Below are 18633 nucleotides of genomic sequence, written 5' to 3' on the forward strand. Positions count from 1 at the left end.
AAATATTAAAGATTTTATTGTGATACAAGTTTGACAAAATCGGAGAAAAGTACAATGGGCAGAAACACTTTTTTCCAGTCTTAAACTCCGTCCCCCAGAATTCTGCAGCGGTGATATCCATTTCTTCTTTCTATCTCTCTTTTAATAGGAGAGTTCGAAGGGACCACGTAGGTATCTATTATCTATTCCGACACCCCCTCTCAGTATAGGAATCTTTAGCCCAACGTGGGGTTCGAAACCACAGCTCTGAGTTTAAGAGCCTTACGCTCTTATCTCAGCCGAATTTTCAAAAAAAAAATGCATATTCGGTCTGCGAATCTTTAAACAAAATTGTAAAAAGAATTCCCCCTGAAAATTCGTAAAGCGTCGACTTACAGCACGGATATTTTGCATCCTGTGGAAATTTGGGAGCCCAAACCTCACAGCTGGTGGTGAGAAGGGGCATTAAGTTTCACTCAAGGCAAATTTGGGGTGCGGGTGGCGCTGTGGTCTAAACCACAGAGCCTAGGACTTGCCGATCAGAAGGTCGGCGGTTCGAATCCCCACGACGGGGTGAGCTCCCATTGCTCGGTCCCTGCTTCTGCCAACCTAGCAGTTCGAAAGCACACCAGCGCAAGTAGATAAAGAGGTAAAAGTAGATAAAGAGATAAAGTTTCGCTCAAGGCAAATCTGGGGTGTGGGTGGCGCTGTGGTCTAAACCACAGAGCCTAGGACTTGCCGATCAGAAGGTCGGCGGTTCGAATCCCCGCAATGACGGGGTGAGCTCCCGTTGCTCGGTCCCTGCTCCTGCCAGCCTAGCAGTTCGAAAGCACGTCAAAGTGCAAGTAGATGAATAGGTACCGCTCCAGCGGGAAGGTAAACGGCGTTTCCGTGCGCTGCTCTGGTTCGCCAGAAGCGGCTTAGTCCTGCTGGACACATGACCCGGAAGCTGTACGCCGGCACCCTCAGCCAGTAAAGTGAGATGAGCGCTGCAACCCCAGAGTCGGCCACGACTGGACCTAATGGTCAGGGGTCCCTTTACCTTTAAGGCCAATTTTTTAAAATGTAGTATAAACACCAACAATTGGGAAACACTGGCCTGCGAGCGCTCCAGTTGGAGAACAGCCTTTCCCAAAGGTGTAGTGGGCTTTGGAGACACTCGAACTCAGGACGAGAGGGAGAAACATGCTAAGAGGAAGGCACGCTTGGCAAACCCTCACCAGGATCAACTCCCGCCCAGAAACCTATGTCCCCACTGTGGAAGGACGTGTGGATCCAGAATTACGGACTTACTGCTAAAACCGTGTTTATGGAAGACGATCTTACTCGGCTACGAGAGATGGCCAAAGAAGAACTCCCAGCAACCTTGACCATTGGGCTGGCAACATCTGGAGGGGCACATACCAACATTTGGTATGGCAGCTGTCAAGAGCCGGTGGCTGGCAGCCTCAACACGGTGGCCGCAGACTGGATGGACATTGGGTTTTTGAGTCGGGGGGAAATTCCTGGCTTGAGTAACTCATAGAATCATAGAATCCTAAAGTTGGAAGAGACCACAAGGGCCATCGAGTCCAACTCCCTGCCAAGCAGGAAACACCATCAGAGCACTCCTGACATATGGTTGTCAAGCCTCTGCTTAAAGACCTCCAAAGAAGGAGACTCCACCACACTCCTTGGCAGCAAATTCCACTGTCCAACAGCTCTTACTGTCAGGAAGTTCTTCCTAATCTTTAGGTGGAATCTTCTTTCTTGTAGTTTGGATCCATTGCTCCGTGTCCGCTTTTCTGGAGCAGCAGAAAACAACCTTTCTCCCTCCTCTATATGACATCCTTTTATATATTTGAACATGGCTATCATATCACCCCTTAACCTCCTCTTCTCCAGGCTAAACATGCCCAGCTCCCTTAGCCGTTCCTCATAAGGCATCGTTTCCAGGCCTTTGACCATTTTGGTTGCCCTCCTCTGGACACGTTCCAGTTTGTCAGTGTCCTTCTTGAACTGTGGTGCCCAGAACTGGACACAGTACTCCAGGTGAGGTCTGACCAGAGCAGAATACAGTGGCACTATTACTTCCCTTGATCTAGATGCTAGACTCCTATTGATGCAGCCCTCCTGTCTCCTTCAACCCTAACATTCTTGCTTGCTTTCCTTCTCTTCCTCCTCTTTTCCTTTTTTGCTTTCTCTTTCCCCCCCTCTCCACTGGGAGGGGGCGCTCCCCCAGCTAGCCGCCTCTGATGGGAACTGCGGCCTGTCGTAACCGTAATTGCTCGGGAAAACATCCAAGCCCAAGAGGCCTTTGAAGGAGGAGGCGGTGGCAAATCTGCAGAGCGTACGGCTATCGGCGGGTAGCCACAATGCCGCCTTCACTGCCAGAGGCCGCTGAATGCCTATTTCTGAAAAGCCACAAGAGGGGAGAGTTGTTCTCAGGTCAGAGGACGGAGCAGACATGTTTCCTCCTCCGGTGGAGGGTAGGACTCGAACCCACGACTTAAGCGACAAGTAAGGAGCTTCCGACTCAACATCAGGAAGGACTTTCTGACAGGGAGAGCTGGTGAATGGTGGTGAAGTCTCCATCCTTGGAGGTTTTTAAGTGGAGGTTTGATGGGGCCATCTGTTGGGGATGCTTTGGCCCAGATTCCCGCATTGCGTGGGGTTGGACTAGATGCCTCTGGGGGTTCCTTCGAACTCTAAGATTCTACGATGCAACGAAAGAAAGAAAAACACCGTAAAAATCCGAAGGACGGTTGCCCCGTCGGTCGTAACGCTGTAATTCTCCCCCCGGAGACAGATAAAAGAAGGAGACTGTTTTTTTGGACTACAGTTCCCATGATCCCTGGTCCCACTCGCTAGGCATGATGGGAGTTGTAGTGCAGAAACAGCTGGAGAACCAAGTTTCGGAAACACTGATTCAAGAGGCAAGGTGAGAATGAAAGAGAATATATACATATATATGAAAAAGAACGAGGGAGAAAAAGAATCGGGGGCGATTCAGTTCACGGGGCAAAAAGGATTTAAGAATAGTATTGGGAAATGATCTATAACGAACTGGGAAAATGGTTTAAAAGTACTTTCCCAAAAAATCCAGAGTCCTTCCTGTTGCGGATAATTCAGATGGAAATTCCCAGGTGTCAAAAAAGGCTATTTATGTATGTTGCTACTGCGGCCCGTGTTTTGTTAACCAAAAAATGGAGAACGAGCGAGGTCCCAACTGAAGAAGGATGGCAAATTGAGCTGATGGAATATATGCAGCTTGCTTTAAGAGGCATTGTGGGAATTGAAGAGAATAATAATAATAATAATTATAATTTATACCCTGCCCATCTGGCTGGGTTTCCCCAGCCACTCTGGGTGGCTCCCAACAGAATATTAAAAACAGAATCAAACATTAAAAGCTTCCCTAAACTGTCAGATGTCTTCTAAAAGTCAGATAGTTGTTTATTTCCTTGACATCTGATGGGTGGGTGCCACCACTGAGAAGGCCCTCTGCCCGGTTCCTTGTAACCTCGCTTCTCGCAGGGAGGGAACCGCCTGAAGGCCCTCGGAGCAATGGGGGTGGAGATGATCCTTCAGGTATATGAAAATAACAATAATAATAATCATTTATTATTTATACCTCGCCCATCTGGCTGGGTTTCCCCAGCCACTCTGGACGGCTTCCAACACAATATTAAAATAAAGTAATGCACCAAACATTAAAAAGTTCCCTAAAAAGAACTAGGGAGCTAGAGAATTAGGGATCCCTGGAGGGATTAAAGGTAAAGGGACCCCTGACCGTTAGGTCCAGTCGTGGCCGACCCTGGGGTTGCGGTGCTCATCTCGCTTTACTGGCCGAGGGAGCCGGCATACAGCTTCCAGGTCATGTGGCCAGCAGGACTAAGCCGCTTCTGGCAAAGCAGAGCAGTGCATGGAAACGCCATTTACCTTCCCGCCGGAGCGGTACCTATTGATCTACTTGCACTTTGTGCTTTCAAACTGCTAGCTTGGCAGGAGCAGGGACTGAGCAACGGGAGCTCACCCCGTCATTGCGGGGATTCGAACCGCCGACCTTCCGATCGACAAGTCCTAGGCTCTGTGGTTTAACCCACAGTGCCACCCCACAAATACTCGGAGAGGTTTCTAGTCCTCACGTTTGATTTGCAACCAAACCGCAGGTCCTTTCCCCCTCCGGCCAATGAGGAGGGAACAAAGCCCTTTCTCACCCTCGCTTTCCAAAGGGCGAGGATTCGAAACAGCAACAGCAGCAGCCGGGGAGTGCGCAGTCCAGCCCAGCACTTGAGGTTTTTAAAATGCAGCTAGGTGTCTGGTGTTGCAAATGAGATGTTGAATCGATGGCTTCAATCCAGGTCACGAGAGTCAGGGCTGGGCTCCTCTCCTCTCCTCCCTCCGAAGGAGAAAACAAGCTATCGATTTGCTTGGCTCAGCCGTTTCCTCCACACACACACCCAAAAAGAACTTTTTGAGGGCTCCCTCGCTCCGGTTTAAGCCGTTCCTTGCCAGCCGCCGGGGGCATCGGCCAACAGCCGAGAAAATAATGATATTGATTGTCAAAAGGAGCTAAGAAGAGGCCTCTCCAACCCAGCGCCTCGCAGCGGGGCAACCGGGTGCCTGCGAAAACCCCCGAGAGCAGAATTCGAACTCAAGAGCAGCTCTCCCCTCCTGCGGTTTCCCGCAGCTGGGATTCGGGACTTGATCAAAGGGATCTTTGAAATTGTAATGGGGGCGGGGGGAGAACTGGAAAATAGGAAGGAAGTGATGAGTGCTGGAAGGAAGGAGGAGGAAGGAAGAATAAAGAGGGTGATAGTGGAAGATAACAAATGGATGCTCTATAACACAGTAAAGTCTTGCGACCAATAAGATTGTACTCACTGCCTGTCTCAAGAGGCAATGTAGTGTGCCTTTGGGCGGGTGTGGGGGACTCCCTGGTCCTAAATGGGGTCACTGTGCCCCCAAAGGACCAGGTGCGCAGCCTGAGGGTCATTTTGGACCTACAGCTGTCCATGGAGGCACAGGTCAGTATAATAATAATAATAATAATAATAATAATAATAATAATAATAATTCATTTATACCCCACCCATCTGGCTGGGTTTCCCCAGCCACTCTGGGCAGCTCCCAACTGAACATTAAAAACACGGAAAAACGTCAAACATTAAAAGCTTCCCTAAACAGGGCTACCTTCAGATGTCTTCTAAAAGTCAGATAGTTGTTTATTTACTTGACATCTGATGGGAGGGCGTTCCACAGGAAGGGCGCCACCACCAAGAAGGCCCTCTGCCTGGTTCCCTGTAACCTCGCTTCTCACAGGGAGGGAACTGCCAGAAGGCCCTCAGGAGATGGACCCCGGTGTCCGGGGTGGACGATGGGGGTGGTGGCGCTCCTTCAGGGATACTGGGCCGTTTAGGGCTTTCAAGGTCAGCACCAACACTTTGAATTGTGCTCTGAAACGTACTGGGAGCCAATGCAGATCTCTCAGGACCGGTGTTATATGGTCTCGGCGGCCGCTCCCAGTCCCCAGTCTAGCTGCCGCATTCTGGATTAGTTGTAGTTTCCGGATCACCTTCAAAGGTAGCCCCACGTAGAGCGCATTGCAGTAGTCCAAGCGGGAGATAACCAGAGCATGCACCACTCTGGCCAGACAGTCTGCAGGCAGGGAGGGTCTCATCCTGCATACCAGATGGAGCTGCCCTGGACACAGAATTGACCTGCGCCTCCATGGACAGCTGTGAGTCCAAAATGTCTCCCAAGCTGTGCACCTGGTCCTTCAGGGGCACAGTGACCCCATTCAGGACCAGGGAGTCCCCCACACCTGCCTGCCCCCTGTCCACCAAGAACACTACTTCTGTCTTGTCAGGATTCAACCTCAATCCGTTAGCCACCATCCATCCTCCAACCGCCTCCAGGCACTCACACAGGACCTTCACTGGTTCCGATTTAAAACACCCCTCAAGAGTAGACCCCAATGACTCTTAAGTTACTCCTTCCATTTTCTCGGATCTGCTCTGTGTACAACTAGCGCTGGGGACCAACCCTCCCTCCAAACAATAGTTTGCGCCGAATAAAGCCACTTGGTCTCTCGATCCAGATAGCAACAGATTCGCTCTTCCGGCTGGCGAAGAATTCAAACGTCTACCGGGGAGGAGGGAGCCCGCCGGAGGCATGGCGATGCTGCAGACATCAGAAGATTAAAGGGCCTTTAATGAATAAATGGAACATTTGCGTCGGACTGGTGTAGACATGGTGGCGAGCTCAGAATGGCAGCGAGGGAGGTATTCAGAATAAGCACCTCTGGAGGAAGAAGAAGAAGAAGAAGCGAGGGAGAGATTCTACCCACCAGTTTGGAAACTGGTTAAGGGGCTTCCGTGTTGGTCTGGAGGCTGGGTTTTATTTCACGCACGGTCCGAAACAAACTGCTACGGAGAGCTTTGCTGTATTGATCCATTTTTTTTAAAAAAAGAAATTATTTATTTGGTTTTTCAGGTTAAAAGTTTAATCCGTCCGAAACAAACTGCTACGGAGAGCTTTGCTGTATCGATCCATTATTTTTTTAAAAAAGGAAATTATTTATTTGGTTTTTCAGATTAAAATGTTCCAACAGATTCCAGATTCCTGGACTTCTCTCCTGCCCTTTGCGGGTCCCGTTGTTCATCATTTTCTCCCACATCTTTTATGATAACTGAAACGCGGGTGGCGCTGCGGTCTAAACAGCGGAGCCTCTTGATCTTGCCGATCGAAAGTCAGTGGTTCGAATCCCCGTGACGCGGTGCGCTCCCGTTGCTCGGTCCCAGCTCCTGCCAACCTAGCAGTTCGAAAGCACGCCAGTTCAAGTAGATAAATAGGTACCGATCCGGCGGGAAGGTAAACGGCGTTTCCATGCGCTGCCCTGGTTCGCCAGAAGCGGCTTAATCCTGCTGGCCACATGACCCGGAAGCTGTACGCCCGCTCCCTCGGCCAGTAAAGCGAGATGAGCGCCACAACCCCAGAGTCGGCCACGACTGGACCTAATGGTCAGGGGTCCCTTTACCTTTACCTATACTACCAATAAAGAGTTGTGAGCGTTTGCTCAAAACCTGCCAAGGAGTCCAGTTAACTTTGTTGTTCCTTTAAGCACTTCGTGAAAGGTTCCCATTCTTCTTTAACGTCACAGTTATCCCTGTCACGTAGTTTGATGCGTCCGTTTCGCCAATTCCGCATAATCCATCAGTTTCTCTTGCCGGTTTTCCGGAAGCTGTTAAGCCATGGAGGGCTGCCAACAAACGCGGGACAAGAACTGGGAAGCGCCTGAGAGAATACCCTTCGACATTTCTCTGACGAAAATAGGGACATCCTATTCAGTCATCACCATAATAACAATTTCACTGTTTATACCCCACCCAACTGACTGGGTGTTCCAACTCCTAGAGTTCTAGTTATAATTTGTGGGTCACCATCTGATCTTATTCTGATCTTAATTTGAATTCAAGGTGTGTTTTAATCGATTGCTTGACTTTACAGTGGTGCCTCGCAAGACGAAATTAATTCGTTCCGCGAGTTTTGCCGTCTTGCGATTTTTTTCGTCTTGCGAAGCACGGTGTCGGGAAAGTTTTGGAAAAGCTTCAAAAATCACCAAAGTCTTCAAAAACCTCAAAAAAGGCTACCACACCGCGTGCTATGAGTTGCTCCTCGAAGTCAAGTCGCAACTGTATTAACGGTGTTACGAAAAAGGAAACAAACTTGCAAGACGTTTCCGATAGGGAAAATCGTCTTGCGAAGCAGCTCAAAAAACAAAAAACCCTTTCGTCTAGCGAGTTTTTTGTCTTGCGAGGCATTCATCTTGCGAGGTACCACTGTATGTTCTTTTTAGGGGGAGGGGGGGAAAGGAGGGGAATGAAGATGATGTATTCTTGATAAATTATGTTGAAATCCCTAATGAAAAATACTTAACAATAATAATAATAGGAAAAAAACAGCTTCCGGAAAATTGTGCGTTTAAAAAACAACCCAAAACTTTTGCAAATGGGACGAGGAAGGGAAAAGCTCCTGTCCTTTTGCTCTCCCTGACTTTTCTTGCGTAGTTCCCCATGAGATGGGCCGCGCCTCTTTGCCAACGGGTACCGGCCGGCGGCTCCTTTCTGGAACCGAAATGAAAAATATATCGAGAGAGAGGGTGTGTGTGTGTGTGTGTTTGTGTGTGTGTTTGTGTGCCGGTGCGAAGACAACCCTCCCCTATTCCTGAGCCCAACGGCCTGGCGCCCTTCCCTCTCGCTTGGCAGGCGAACTGCCTCTTTGCACAGAGAGGAATTCTCCAAAAAAAAAAAAAAAAAAATGTTAAAAGATGGCTGCCAAGCGGGGAAGGAACTTTTCGGAACGGCGGCGGGTCGCGGGGTGTCCTTTCGCTGCTTGCAAAATGGCTGCCTTTGCGCATGCATGCGCCGTCGCGCACGAGAGAGGGGGAGGAGGAGCTGCGGGGAGATAGAAGTTGGCATTTAGGACCGTCCGGGAAAAGGCTGGAGGCCTGGAACGATACTTTTTTTTTTTTTTGAAAATAAATATATATATATGTAAGCTGCGAGAGCAAGAGCCAAAATTCCATGTCCAAAGTAAACAGCTGGCAAACTGTGTGTTCTTTTCGGCTGGAAGCCTTCTCTCTCTCTCTCTCTCTCTCTCTCTCTCTCTCTTCCACCCCCCCTTCCCTTTCTCTCGTTTCCTCCCTCTTCTCCCTCCCTCAATTTAAAATAAAAAAAAATAAAATCCGATTCCCTCTCCTTTTGAGAGAATACGGAGCTAAGGGCGGAAAGAAAACAAAATAATAAAAAAGAGATTTCCGTATGGTGGTTTGTCCACATTGGCACATTTTAAAAAAAGAAACAGCAACTTTGGGTTATTTCGTCAGATTCTTGGGGGTCTTTGGAGTCCGTAGGGAATCGAGTTTGCCGACCGCAGCAGTTGAGTGGTGTTTGGTACGTTTTCCCATGGCGGTGTAGCAACCTTGACATTTTAACATTAGGTTTGTTTTTGTGGCGGAGGGGCAAAGGGAAATTGGGAGGGGGTGTTTTCCTTTCCCGTTCTCCCCCCCCCGCCCCATCCTCCTGCTGTTCCTCCCCATCTCCGAGGTTTCGAACTCGGCACAAAATGGCCGTTGGTGGGGTGGGTGGGGCGTCGTGGGCCGGCAGGGAAGGGGGAGGCTACAAAATGGCCTCCCCCGGCTGCTGACACTCGCCACGTGTTCGGAAGGTGTGTAAACACACCCCATTTTGCATTCGGAAAACCCCCCCGGCACAAAATTGTGCAAACACACACCAACACCGTGTCTGCACACAAACAAAATGGAGGGGAACGGGACGACCACCCCATAATTTCCAGCCAAGGAAAAGCATGCCACATGTTTCCAAAATAAATTTTATTTTGCGGGGGGGTGGCATTTTGTGATAGGGACGAACGAAAGGTGCAGATGCAAAACTGCACACTGAATGGGACGCTCTCGGGTCCTCCCCGGTAACCCTTTCCATACAACCGCGGGACGGATCCGGACGGGGAGGCTGCAAAACGGGATGCCGAGGGAGGCCTGTGGATTTTGGGAGCCCGAAAGCGAGCCAGCTTGCAGATCAGGGAGAGAGAGAGAGATGGAAAGAGATACGGGGAGGAGAAATATTTTTGGCAGGGTGCTCTGGCACTGGCCCAGTTCCCGAAGCCGGGAGCGAGCTCAGTAGATGAAAACAGGGGGCCAGGATTTTGAAGGGAGAGTTCGGACAGCAGCCATCGTTGGCAACCCTCCTGGACGGGTTATTCCTCCCCTTGTCGTCGTCTTTTTTGGCTCATGGTACCTGGCTGGGCACGGCCTCCGCGTTTTATTAACCACAGCTGCTCCCGAGTCTGCCTGGCAGTTGCGCCACTCTGTGCAGGTGAGCGCCGTTTTAAAAACAGAAAAGAAATGGGAATCAGGCCCTGTTTCCCAGGGACAGCCCAGGATTCGCAGAAGCCGTCCCGGTTTCCGGTCCGACCCCTGAAATGTCCCGCTAGTAGATTTCGATACACACGCACGCCCTCCGACGTTTGCATTCGTATTTCAAGGAAGACGGCTGCTGCTGAAAGGCTCTGAGATTTGAATTGGGTACGCCCGCGGTGTCTCTGCACGAGTCCCCGCTCTTGCAATCGGGAGGCCCGCTCAGAACAGAAACTCATGCAGAGGCAATAGGCAAACCCTCCAAGTGTCCCTGAAGGGACACAGGTGGCGCTGTGGGTAAAACCTCAGTGCCTAGGACTTGCCGATCGTATGGTCGGCGGTTCGAATCCCCGCGGCGGGGTGAGCTCCCGTCGTTCAGTCCCAGCTCCTGCCCACCTAGCAGTTCAAAAGCACCCCTAAGTGCAAGTAGATAAATAGGTACCGCTTTATAGCGGGAAGGTAAACGGCGTTTCCGTGTGCTGTGCTGGTGCCGGCTCGCCAGAGCAGCTTTGTCACGCTGGCCACGTGACCCGGAAGTGTCTTCAGACAGCGTTGGCTCCCAGCCTCTTAAGTGAGATGAGCGCAGAACCCTAGAGTCAGACACGACTGGCCCGTACGGGCAGGGGTACCTTTACCTTTACCTTACCAAGTGTCCCTATTTTTCAGGGACAGCCCAGGATTCGCAGAAGCTGTCCCGGTTTCCGATCCAACCCCCAAAATGTCCCACTAGTAATTTCGATACACACGCACGCCCTCCGACATTTGCATTCATATTTCAAGAAAGACGGCTGCTGCTGAAAGACTCTGAGATTTGAATTGGGTACGCCCACCGTGTCTCTGCACAAGTCCCCGATCTTGCAATCGGGAGGCCCGCTCAGAACAGAAACTCACGCAGAGGCAATAGGCGAACCCTCCAAGCGTCCCTATTTTTCAGGGACAGCCCCGGATTTACTGAAGCCGTCCCGGTTTCTGATCTGACCCCAGAGTGTCCCTTAGGCCGCCCCTATTTTAATTGGAGTAATGTTTGAAGGTGTTGAGTTATTTTTCTTATATTCAACTAATAAATTATTTTAAAAAAAGAGGAAATAAGTAACTATAGAACCCTGAGAAGATCCTTCAGAATGGATAGGTGTGATCCTTCTTGCAGTCCATGGGACTCTCAAGAGTCTCCTCCAGCACCAACATTCATTGTGTACCATCAATAATTTTTAAGGATCTAGCAGGGTCTCAGCTGCCCCCTCTTTCCCCCCCCCCCAGCCACATCTATGACACCCATGGAAAGAAAGACCCTGGTTTGAAAACGGCTCCTGGTTCAAGGAGCAGCAGGAAACGTGCCAATTTCTGCAGAAGGAAGAGAAAGAGGGTTTTGCATGTGGGGCGTTTGGGTGGGGGGCGAGAAAGAGCAGAGCCTGGGCTGGCAGAGTGGAGTGGGGAGGGGTGCGCGGTTGTCTAATCCAGGATGCTACTAGGAACCATTAGTGCTGAGCTCAGCGTCTGCTCTGCTGATGGCCCGGAGAGCCTGATTATTTTTAGATAAGATGGAAAGCCTGGAACGGAGAGTTCTGGGCTGCAGCCTGGCCGAGGCGTGAGCAGTGTTTCTGATGAAGGAGGGAGGAGGGGGCCGGCGAGTCTGGTGTGGGGAGGAGAGGAGAGTTGCTGCAGTGGGTGAGTTTTTTCTCCCCACCTCTCTCTGCACGGAGAGTCCCCGTGGTTCTCCCTTCGAGGAAGGCCTGGTCCGGCGTGCACACACACAAAAACTGCAGCAAAAAGTCAACCGGCTGCAACGCAATCTCACCCAAGCATTTAAGCCCAGGGTTTTGCAGCCTTTTTGGGCCCATGGCTCCCTTGAATTACAGTGGTACAGCAGCTTGAGTACTGAATTTGTTCCGGAGGTCCGTTCTTAACCTGATACAGTGGTGCCTCGCAAGACGAAAAGAATCCGTTCCGCGATTCTCTTCGTCTAGCGGTTTTTTTGTCTTGCGAAGCAACCCCATTAGCGGCTTAGCGCTATTAGCGGCTTAGCGGCTTAGCGGCTATTAAAGGCTTAGCGGCTGAGCTGCTAAAAGGCTATTAGCGGCTTAGAAAAAGGGGGGGGGAATCGGGGAAAAAATGGCAAGACTCGCAAGACATTTTCGTCTTGCGAAGCAAGCCCATAGGGAAATTCGTCTTGCGAAGCACCTCCAAAACGGAAAACCCTTTCGTCTAGCGGGTTTTCCGTCTTGCGAGGCATTCGTCTTGCGGGGCACCACTGTACTGTTCTTAACCTGAAGCACCACTTTAGCTAATGGGGCCTCCCGCTGCTGCCGCACCACCGGAGCACGATTTCTGTTCTCATCCTGAAGCAAAGTACTTAACCCGAGGTAATATTTCTGGGTTAGCGGAGTCTGTAACCTGACGCGTATGTAACCTGAAGCGTATGTAACCCGAGGTAGCACTGTACATTTGTCTGTGGCACAAGTGTGTGGCTCGGGAGCCCAGTTATATCCCCCCCTTCCCTGCAGAGCTGGCAGCCCCTCACCCTTTTTCGAAGAAGAGTTTGGATTTGATATCCCGCTTTATCACTACCCGAAGGAGTCTCAAAGCGGCTCACAATCTCCTTTCCCTTCCTCCCCCACAACAAACACTCTGTGAGGTGAGTGGGGCTGAGAGACTTCAAAGAAGTGTGACTGGCCCAAAGTCACCCAGAAGCTGCATGTGGAGGAGCAGGGAAGCGAACCCGGTTCACCAGATTACGAGTCCACTGCTCTTAACCACTACACCACACTGGCTCTCCCCCCCTCCCTTGTGGAGTGTTCCCTCGGCCTCCTCTCCCCTGTCCACCTTGTGGCTTTCTCATCTCGGTCGGTGGAAAGATTGGACTGTCGGCTGCCCCGGATATAGAGTCCCGTCGATGATCAGCCATCGAGGAGGCAGCTGATTCAGTCCGCATTTAACGCCAAGCTTATCTCACTAAACCACAGAGCCTAGGACTTGCCAATCAGAAGGTCGGCAGTTCGAATCCCCGCAATGACGGGGTGAGCTCCCGTTGCTCGGTCCCTGCTCCTGCCAACCTAGCAGTTTGAAAGCACGTCCAAGTGCAAGTAGATAAATAGGTACCACTCCGGCGGGAAGGTAAACGGCGTTTCCGTGCGCTGCTCTGGTTCGCCAGAAGCGGCTTAGTCCTGCTGGCCACATGACCCGGAAGCTGTACGCCGACTCCCTCGGCCAGTAAAGCGAGATGAGCGCCGCAACCCCAGAGTAGGTCATGACAAGACCTAACAGTCAGGGGTCCCTTTACCTTTATCTGTCTCGCTTGCTCTTTCTAAAAACTACAAAAACCAAAAACACAGCCCTCTGTCAAAACCCACGCTTCCCCGAATGGCGCTGTTCTCTGGCCAAGCAATGTGCAGAAAAAATGCACAGATTGGGGCCAAGAGTGTGCCAAGCGGTGTTGAAAATAGCACCCCAAAGTCCATCATATCAGGGCAGAGGTTTCTATGGGAAAGCAGCGCGCCTTGGTTTTGGAACGCTTTGGTTTTAGAACAGATTAAGTTTGAGAACCAAGGTACTAAATTATTTGAGGTTCTGCCCCCACCCTTAGCAGAAACCTGCCCCCCGCAATGTCCTATTTACGGGGTATTTTTACCCGTGATTTCCCAAGAAAGGCTCGACAACTTTGCCTGCCCTGACAAAAATCCTGAATACGCCCATGTCCAGGGTTGAAGGGGGGGTCATTAGCGGGTATTGCCACACTTTGCCTGTTGTGAAAGGGCTGCTGTGCCGGCAGGCAGAAGTTCAACTGGTGCATCCTTCTGGATGTGTGAAATTACTCCCCTGTGAAAAAGTATTGGGATCGATCCAGATACACAGAGTGAGGGACGGGAGACAAAATCCGTCCAATTTCATTTGCTCTCACCCAGTGAGCTTCACGGCCAAGCACAGGGGTCTTGAACCCTGGCCTCCCAGGTCCAAGTCCGGCACTCTAACCACTGTACCACACTGCCTCGCCTTTGCCTTCGAAAGCAGAAGTAGCTACTTCGCCCTTTGCGAAACACTGCCGCGCTCCGAGATTTGCACTTCTCTGAATTTTGCGGCGCAGCCAAGAGACAGAGGCAGAAATGCACTAACAAGGGCAAAGCGTGCATATAAACACGTATATTTGCGAAAGTAAAATGCAGAAATGCATCTCGTTGGGGAAATATAAACATTAGGAGGAGTTTGCTTTGAGAAAATGTGCGTGTTAGAGAAGATTCGAGTTGATTTCCCCACTTTTCGCAGGCCACGAATTTTTATAAACAACAGCAATTATTATACTCTGCCCAGCTGTTTCCCCAGCTTTCGCCTCTTCCTCTCCTTGTTTTCTTTAAGCTAAGGTGTAAAGGTAAAGGGACCCCTGACCGTTAGGTCCAGTCGTGGCCGACTCTGGAGTTGCGGTGCTCATCTCGCTTTATTGGCCGAGGGAGCCGGCATACAGCTTCCGGGTCATGTGGCCAGCAGGACTAAGCCGCTTCTGGCGAAACAGAGCAGCGCACGGAAACACCGTTTACCTTCCCGCCAGAGTGGTACCTATTTATCTACTTGCACTTTGACGTGCTTTCGAACTGCTAGGTTGGCAGGAGCAGGGACCGAGCAACGGGAGCTCAGCCCGTCATTGCGGGGATTCGAACTGCCGACCTTCTGATTGGCAAGCCCAAGAGGCTCCGTGGTTTAGACCACAGCGCTGCCCGCGTCTCTTGTTTCTTGCTTAGAAAACCCAATAAAAAGTTATATATGAAAGAAAAGGAAGTGAAAATCTGGACACAAAAGTTGTGGAGCTTTTTGGGGGGTGTCCGGCAATTTCCAGACCTCTGGCATGCCTAGTCCCTCCAATCTCAACGAAAGAAGATGTCTCTTGGGGCAACTGGTTTAGCCACTGGGAGAACTGGAGGCTAGACAGGCTCTGTCTGTCCAGCAGGAATGTTCTCTCATCGTGCCACAGATTCATTCCACGAATGGGCATGTGTGGCCATCCATAATCGTGACCCGTCACGCGGGCTGTAAGTGAGAGCGATAATGTGAGTCTGTGAGGGTCTGGAGGCAGTTGGAGGATGGATGGCGGCTAACAGATTGAGGCTGGATCCTGACAAGACAGAAGGACTGTTTTCGGGTGACAGGAGGTGGGTGGGTGTGGGGGACTCCCTGGTCCTGAATGGGGTAACTGTGCCCCTGAAGGACCAGGTGCGCAGCCTGAGAGTCATTCTGGACTCACTGCTGTCCATGGAGGCACAGGTTTAGACCACAGCGCCACCCGCGTCCCCGTTTCTTTAAGCTAAAAAGTTCCAAATGCTGTTTATATTTCTTCCTTTTCAGATCTCTGAATGGATTTTGGTGCAAGGTAATCGGAGATATCATTAGCCCGGGCCGATTGCAGTCGCAAAGCTCACGCCTCCATCTTTCCTTTTCAGATTCAGATCAAAGCAGTAGCCCCAGGACGGGAATCGGCTCTGACCAGGAGGACAGCAAGCCCATCATCACGTTGGGTGAGTCAAGGAATGCTCAGTGCACAAAAGTGGGAAGAGGAGAAACGTCTTACGTCCCTATAGCAGGGATGTGAGGAGAATGCCATGCCGTTGGACTACAACTCCCATCATTCCTGACCATTGGCCATGCTGTCAGCTGGGGCTGATATGAGGTGGAGTCCCGCAAGCTCTGGAGACCCTCATATTCTCCGTTTTTCCTCTAAGGCGTTCTTCTTTCCTCAAGAGGGAATTCCTCTTCTAAACAGAGGCATTCCTCCGTCTCTGGCATGTAGTAAGGAAATGATACCTCTTAGGTCAGGCATGCGAGTATCTGAGGGCCTCCAGATGCTACAACTCCCTTGCTCCCTGGCCATCCTAGCTACGGAGGCATCCCTGATTCTCAGGAGGGAATGCCTCTGCTAAACAGGGAGTACCTAAACAGAGATTATCTCCTCTAAACAGAGAATACCTCTTCTAAGCAGGGAGTGATTCTTCTAGACAGAGGATACCTCCTTTAAACAGAGAATACCTCTTCGAAACAGGGAGTGCTTCATTGAAACAGGGAATGCTTCTTCTAGACAAAGGATACCTCCTCTAAATAGAGAATGCCTCCTTTAAACAGAGAATACCTCTTCGAAACAGGGAGTGCTTCTTCTAAATAGAGGATACCACCTCTAAACAGGGGGTGCGTCTTCTAAACAGAGAATACCTCTCCTAAATAGAGAATACCTCCTCTAAACAGGGAGTGCTTCCGTTAAATAAGGGATGCCTCTTCTAAACAGAGGTTACCTTCTCTAAACAGAGAATACCTCCTCTAAACAGGGAGTGCTTCTTCTAAACAGAGGATACCTTCTCTAAATAGAGAATGCCTCCTCTAAACAAGGGATGCCTCTTCTAAACAGAGAATACCTCCCATAAACAGAGAATGCCTCCTCTAAACAAGGAGTGCTTCTTCTAAAGAGGGAATGCCTTTTCTAAATAGATAATACTTCCCCTAAACGGGGAGTGCTTCTTCTAAATAGAGAATACCTCCTCTAAAAGGATAATAACTCTTCTAAACAGAGAATACCTCCTTTAAACAGGGAGTGCTTATTCTAAATGGAGAATACCTCCTCTAAACAGAGAATACCTCCTCTAAACAGAGAATGCCTCTTCGAAACAGGGAGTGCTTCTTCTAAACAGAGAATACCTCCTCTGAACAAGGAGTGCTTCTTCTAAGCAGGGAATGCCTTTTCTAAACAGAGAATACCTCCCCTAAACAGGGAATGCTTCTTCTAAACAGGGAATGCCTCCTGTTTCATCCTGGCAATTTGTTTATTTTTAATAAGAAGGAAAGCGAAGGATCTTGTTTGTGCATCTAGTTTCCCCGTTTCAATTCCTCCCAGGTCGTTATGCTCCCTGTGCTCAATTAATCTCTCTTTCCCCCTTTTTCCGCAGACGCGACAGATTTCCAAGAGAACTTCGTCACGTCCGGGGTGTTCAGCGTCACGGAGCTGATCCAAGTTTCCCGGAGTGAGTAGGCCTCTCTTCGCTGCTTCTTGTATCGCTGGCCTTTGTGAAAACCTGGCCTGAGGTTCTGGTGGTTTGTTTTTTGTGTTGTGCCGGCAGGGTAACTTTTGCACAAGCAGTCTTGCACTCTGCAGCTGCACGGTCATAATTGTGCAAGGAGGAATTGCTGCTCCCAGTCCGTGTCGACGAAACTGATTTGATTCCTAGATTCAAGATGGCGTCCAATTCGGACAGAGCAAACTCCTTTGTTTTGCTTCTGTTCTTTTTTTATTTTGTTTTTAAGGGAATCAGAAAGTATACGAGCAGGAATTGACAAATAGACAGCTGAGGGAGAAAGGGGGGAATGTATAAATTGAAAATAACTTGGGGAGACCTAAGAAATGGGGTGTGAACCGGAAATAAATAATGCGACTTCCGGTTGGCCGCGCGATTAATGGCGGACAGGAGCTCTTTTTTTGGGGGGGGAAGGGAAATAAATAATGCAATATAAAGCAGTAAATGGGAAAGAAAGAACACGTTGACTTCGCCAACTCCATGTATTCGGCCATCTTTATCTGCCAATCTTCCAGAGTAGGGAGTTCCTCCTGCTACCATCTCTGAGCCAAAAAGTATTCTTGCAGCTGTTGTGGCGTACATAAACAAATGTTGACCCCCTTTCTCTGCCTTCTCCGCAGCGCCGGTGGTGACGGGCACAGGGCCAAATTTCTCCCTTGGGGAGCTGCAGGGGCACCTCGCCTACGACTTGAACCCCTCGAGTACGGGCATGAGGAGGACGCTCCCCAGCACTTCCTCCAGCGGGTGAGTCCGGGCTTGGAGTTGTGGCGCTGTGTTCCCATCCTTTCATCGCCTTCCCTTGCTACCCCGTCCTTCCCTCAGCCTTCTCCTAATGAGCGCTGCAACCCCAGAGTCGGCCACGACTGGACCTAATGGTCAGGGGTCCATTTACCTTTGACATGGGGATTAGTAGAGGTAAAGGGACCCCTGACCATTAGGTCCAGTCGTGGCCGACTCTGGGGTTGTGGCGCTCATCTCGCTTTATTGGCCGAGGGAGCCGGCGTACAGCTTCCAGGTCGTGTGGCCAGCAGGACTAAGCCACTTCTGGTGAACCAGAGCAGCGCATGGAAACGCCGTTTTTCTTACCGCCGGAGCAGTACCTATTTATCTACTTGCACTTTGAGGTGCTTTCGAGCTGCTAGGTTGGCAGGAGCAGGGACCGAGCAACGGGAGCTCACCCCGTCATTGCAGGGATTCAAACCGCCGACCTTCTGATCAACAAGTCCTAGGCTCTGTGGTTTAACCCACAGCGCCACCCGCGTCCCTAACATGGGGATTAGCAGCTAATAAAAGTTGGGGTTCTCTTTGGTTCAGGGCTTCCATCTTGTTCCACCTGGTGGCAGGTGGGAGTCCTGTCTGTCTTCAATAAAGACCAAGCCAACTGGCTGCTGTTTTGCTCTGGTATTCCTGGCTGGTGTCCTTGTTTTTTGTCCAAGGGAGCCCTCAGATTTCTCCGTTAACAACCCGAACGCTAACTGCTCTTCCCCCTTCTGCCTCACCTCAGGAGTAAACGTCATAAGTCCGGCTCGATGGAGGACGACCTGGACGGCAGCCCAGGGGGCGAATATTACACGTCGCCCAGCTCCCCCACGAGTAGCAGCCGCAATTGGACGGAAGACATGGAAGGGGGTAAGTCGGAGGGGAGCCGGGATGCCCCAAAATGTAGGGATATCGCGGAGTGGGGAGTGGGGTCCG

The 18633-nt window shown here is 50.5% G+C and overlaps 1 protein-coding gene across 4 annotated transcripts in view; it reads left to right on the forward strand.

Moving 5' to 3' along the window:
* Positions 1–18633, forward strand: part of NFIC (nuclear factor I C) — a 92591-nt gene that overhangs the window by 50723 nt on the left and 23235 nt on the right. For all 4 annotated transcript variants that reach the window (XM_077921998.1, XM_028713657.2, XM_077921999.1 and 1 more), the window contains exons 3-6: positions 15322–15396; positions 16813–16887; positions 17559–17682; positions 18443–18567. In XM_077921998.1, the coding sequence (XP_077778124.1) occupies positions 15322–15396; positions 16813–16887; positions 17559–17682; positions 18443–18567 (399 nt within the window). The remainder of the gene's footprint in view (positions 1–15321; positions 15397–16812; positions 16888–17558; positions 17683–18442; positions 18568–18633) is intronic.

The sequence above is a fragment of the Podarcis muralis genome, chromosome 18, assembly GCF_964188315.1.
Source record: "Podarcis muralis chromosome 18, rPodMur119.hap1.1, whole genome shotgun sequence".
NCBI lineage: Eukaryota > Metazoa > Chordata > Lepidosauria > Squamata > Lacertidae > Podarcis > Podarcis muralis.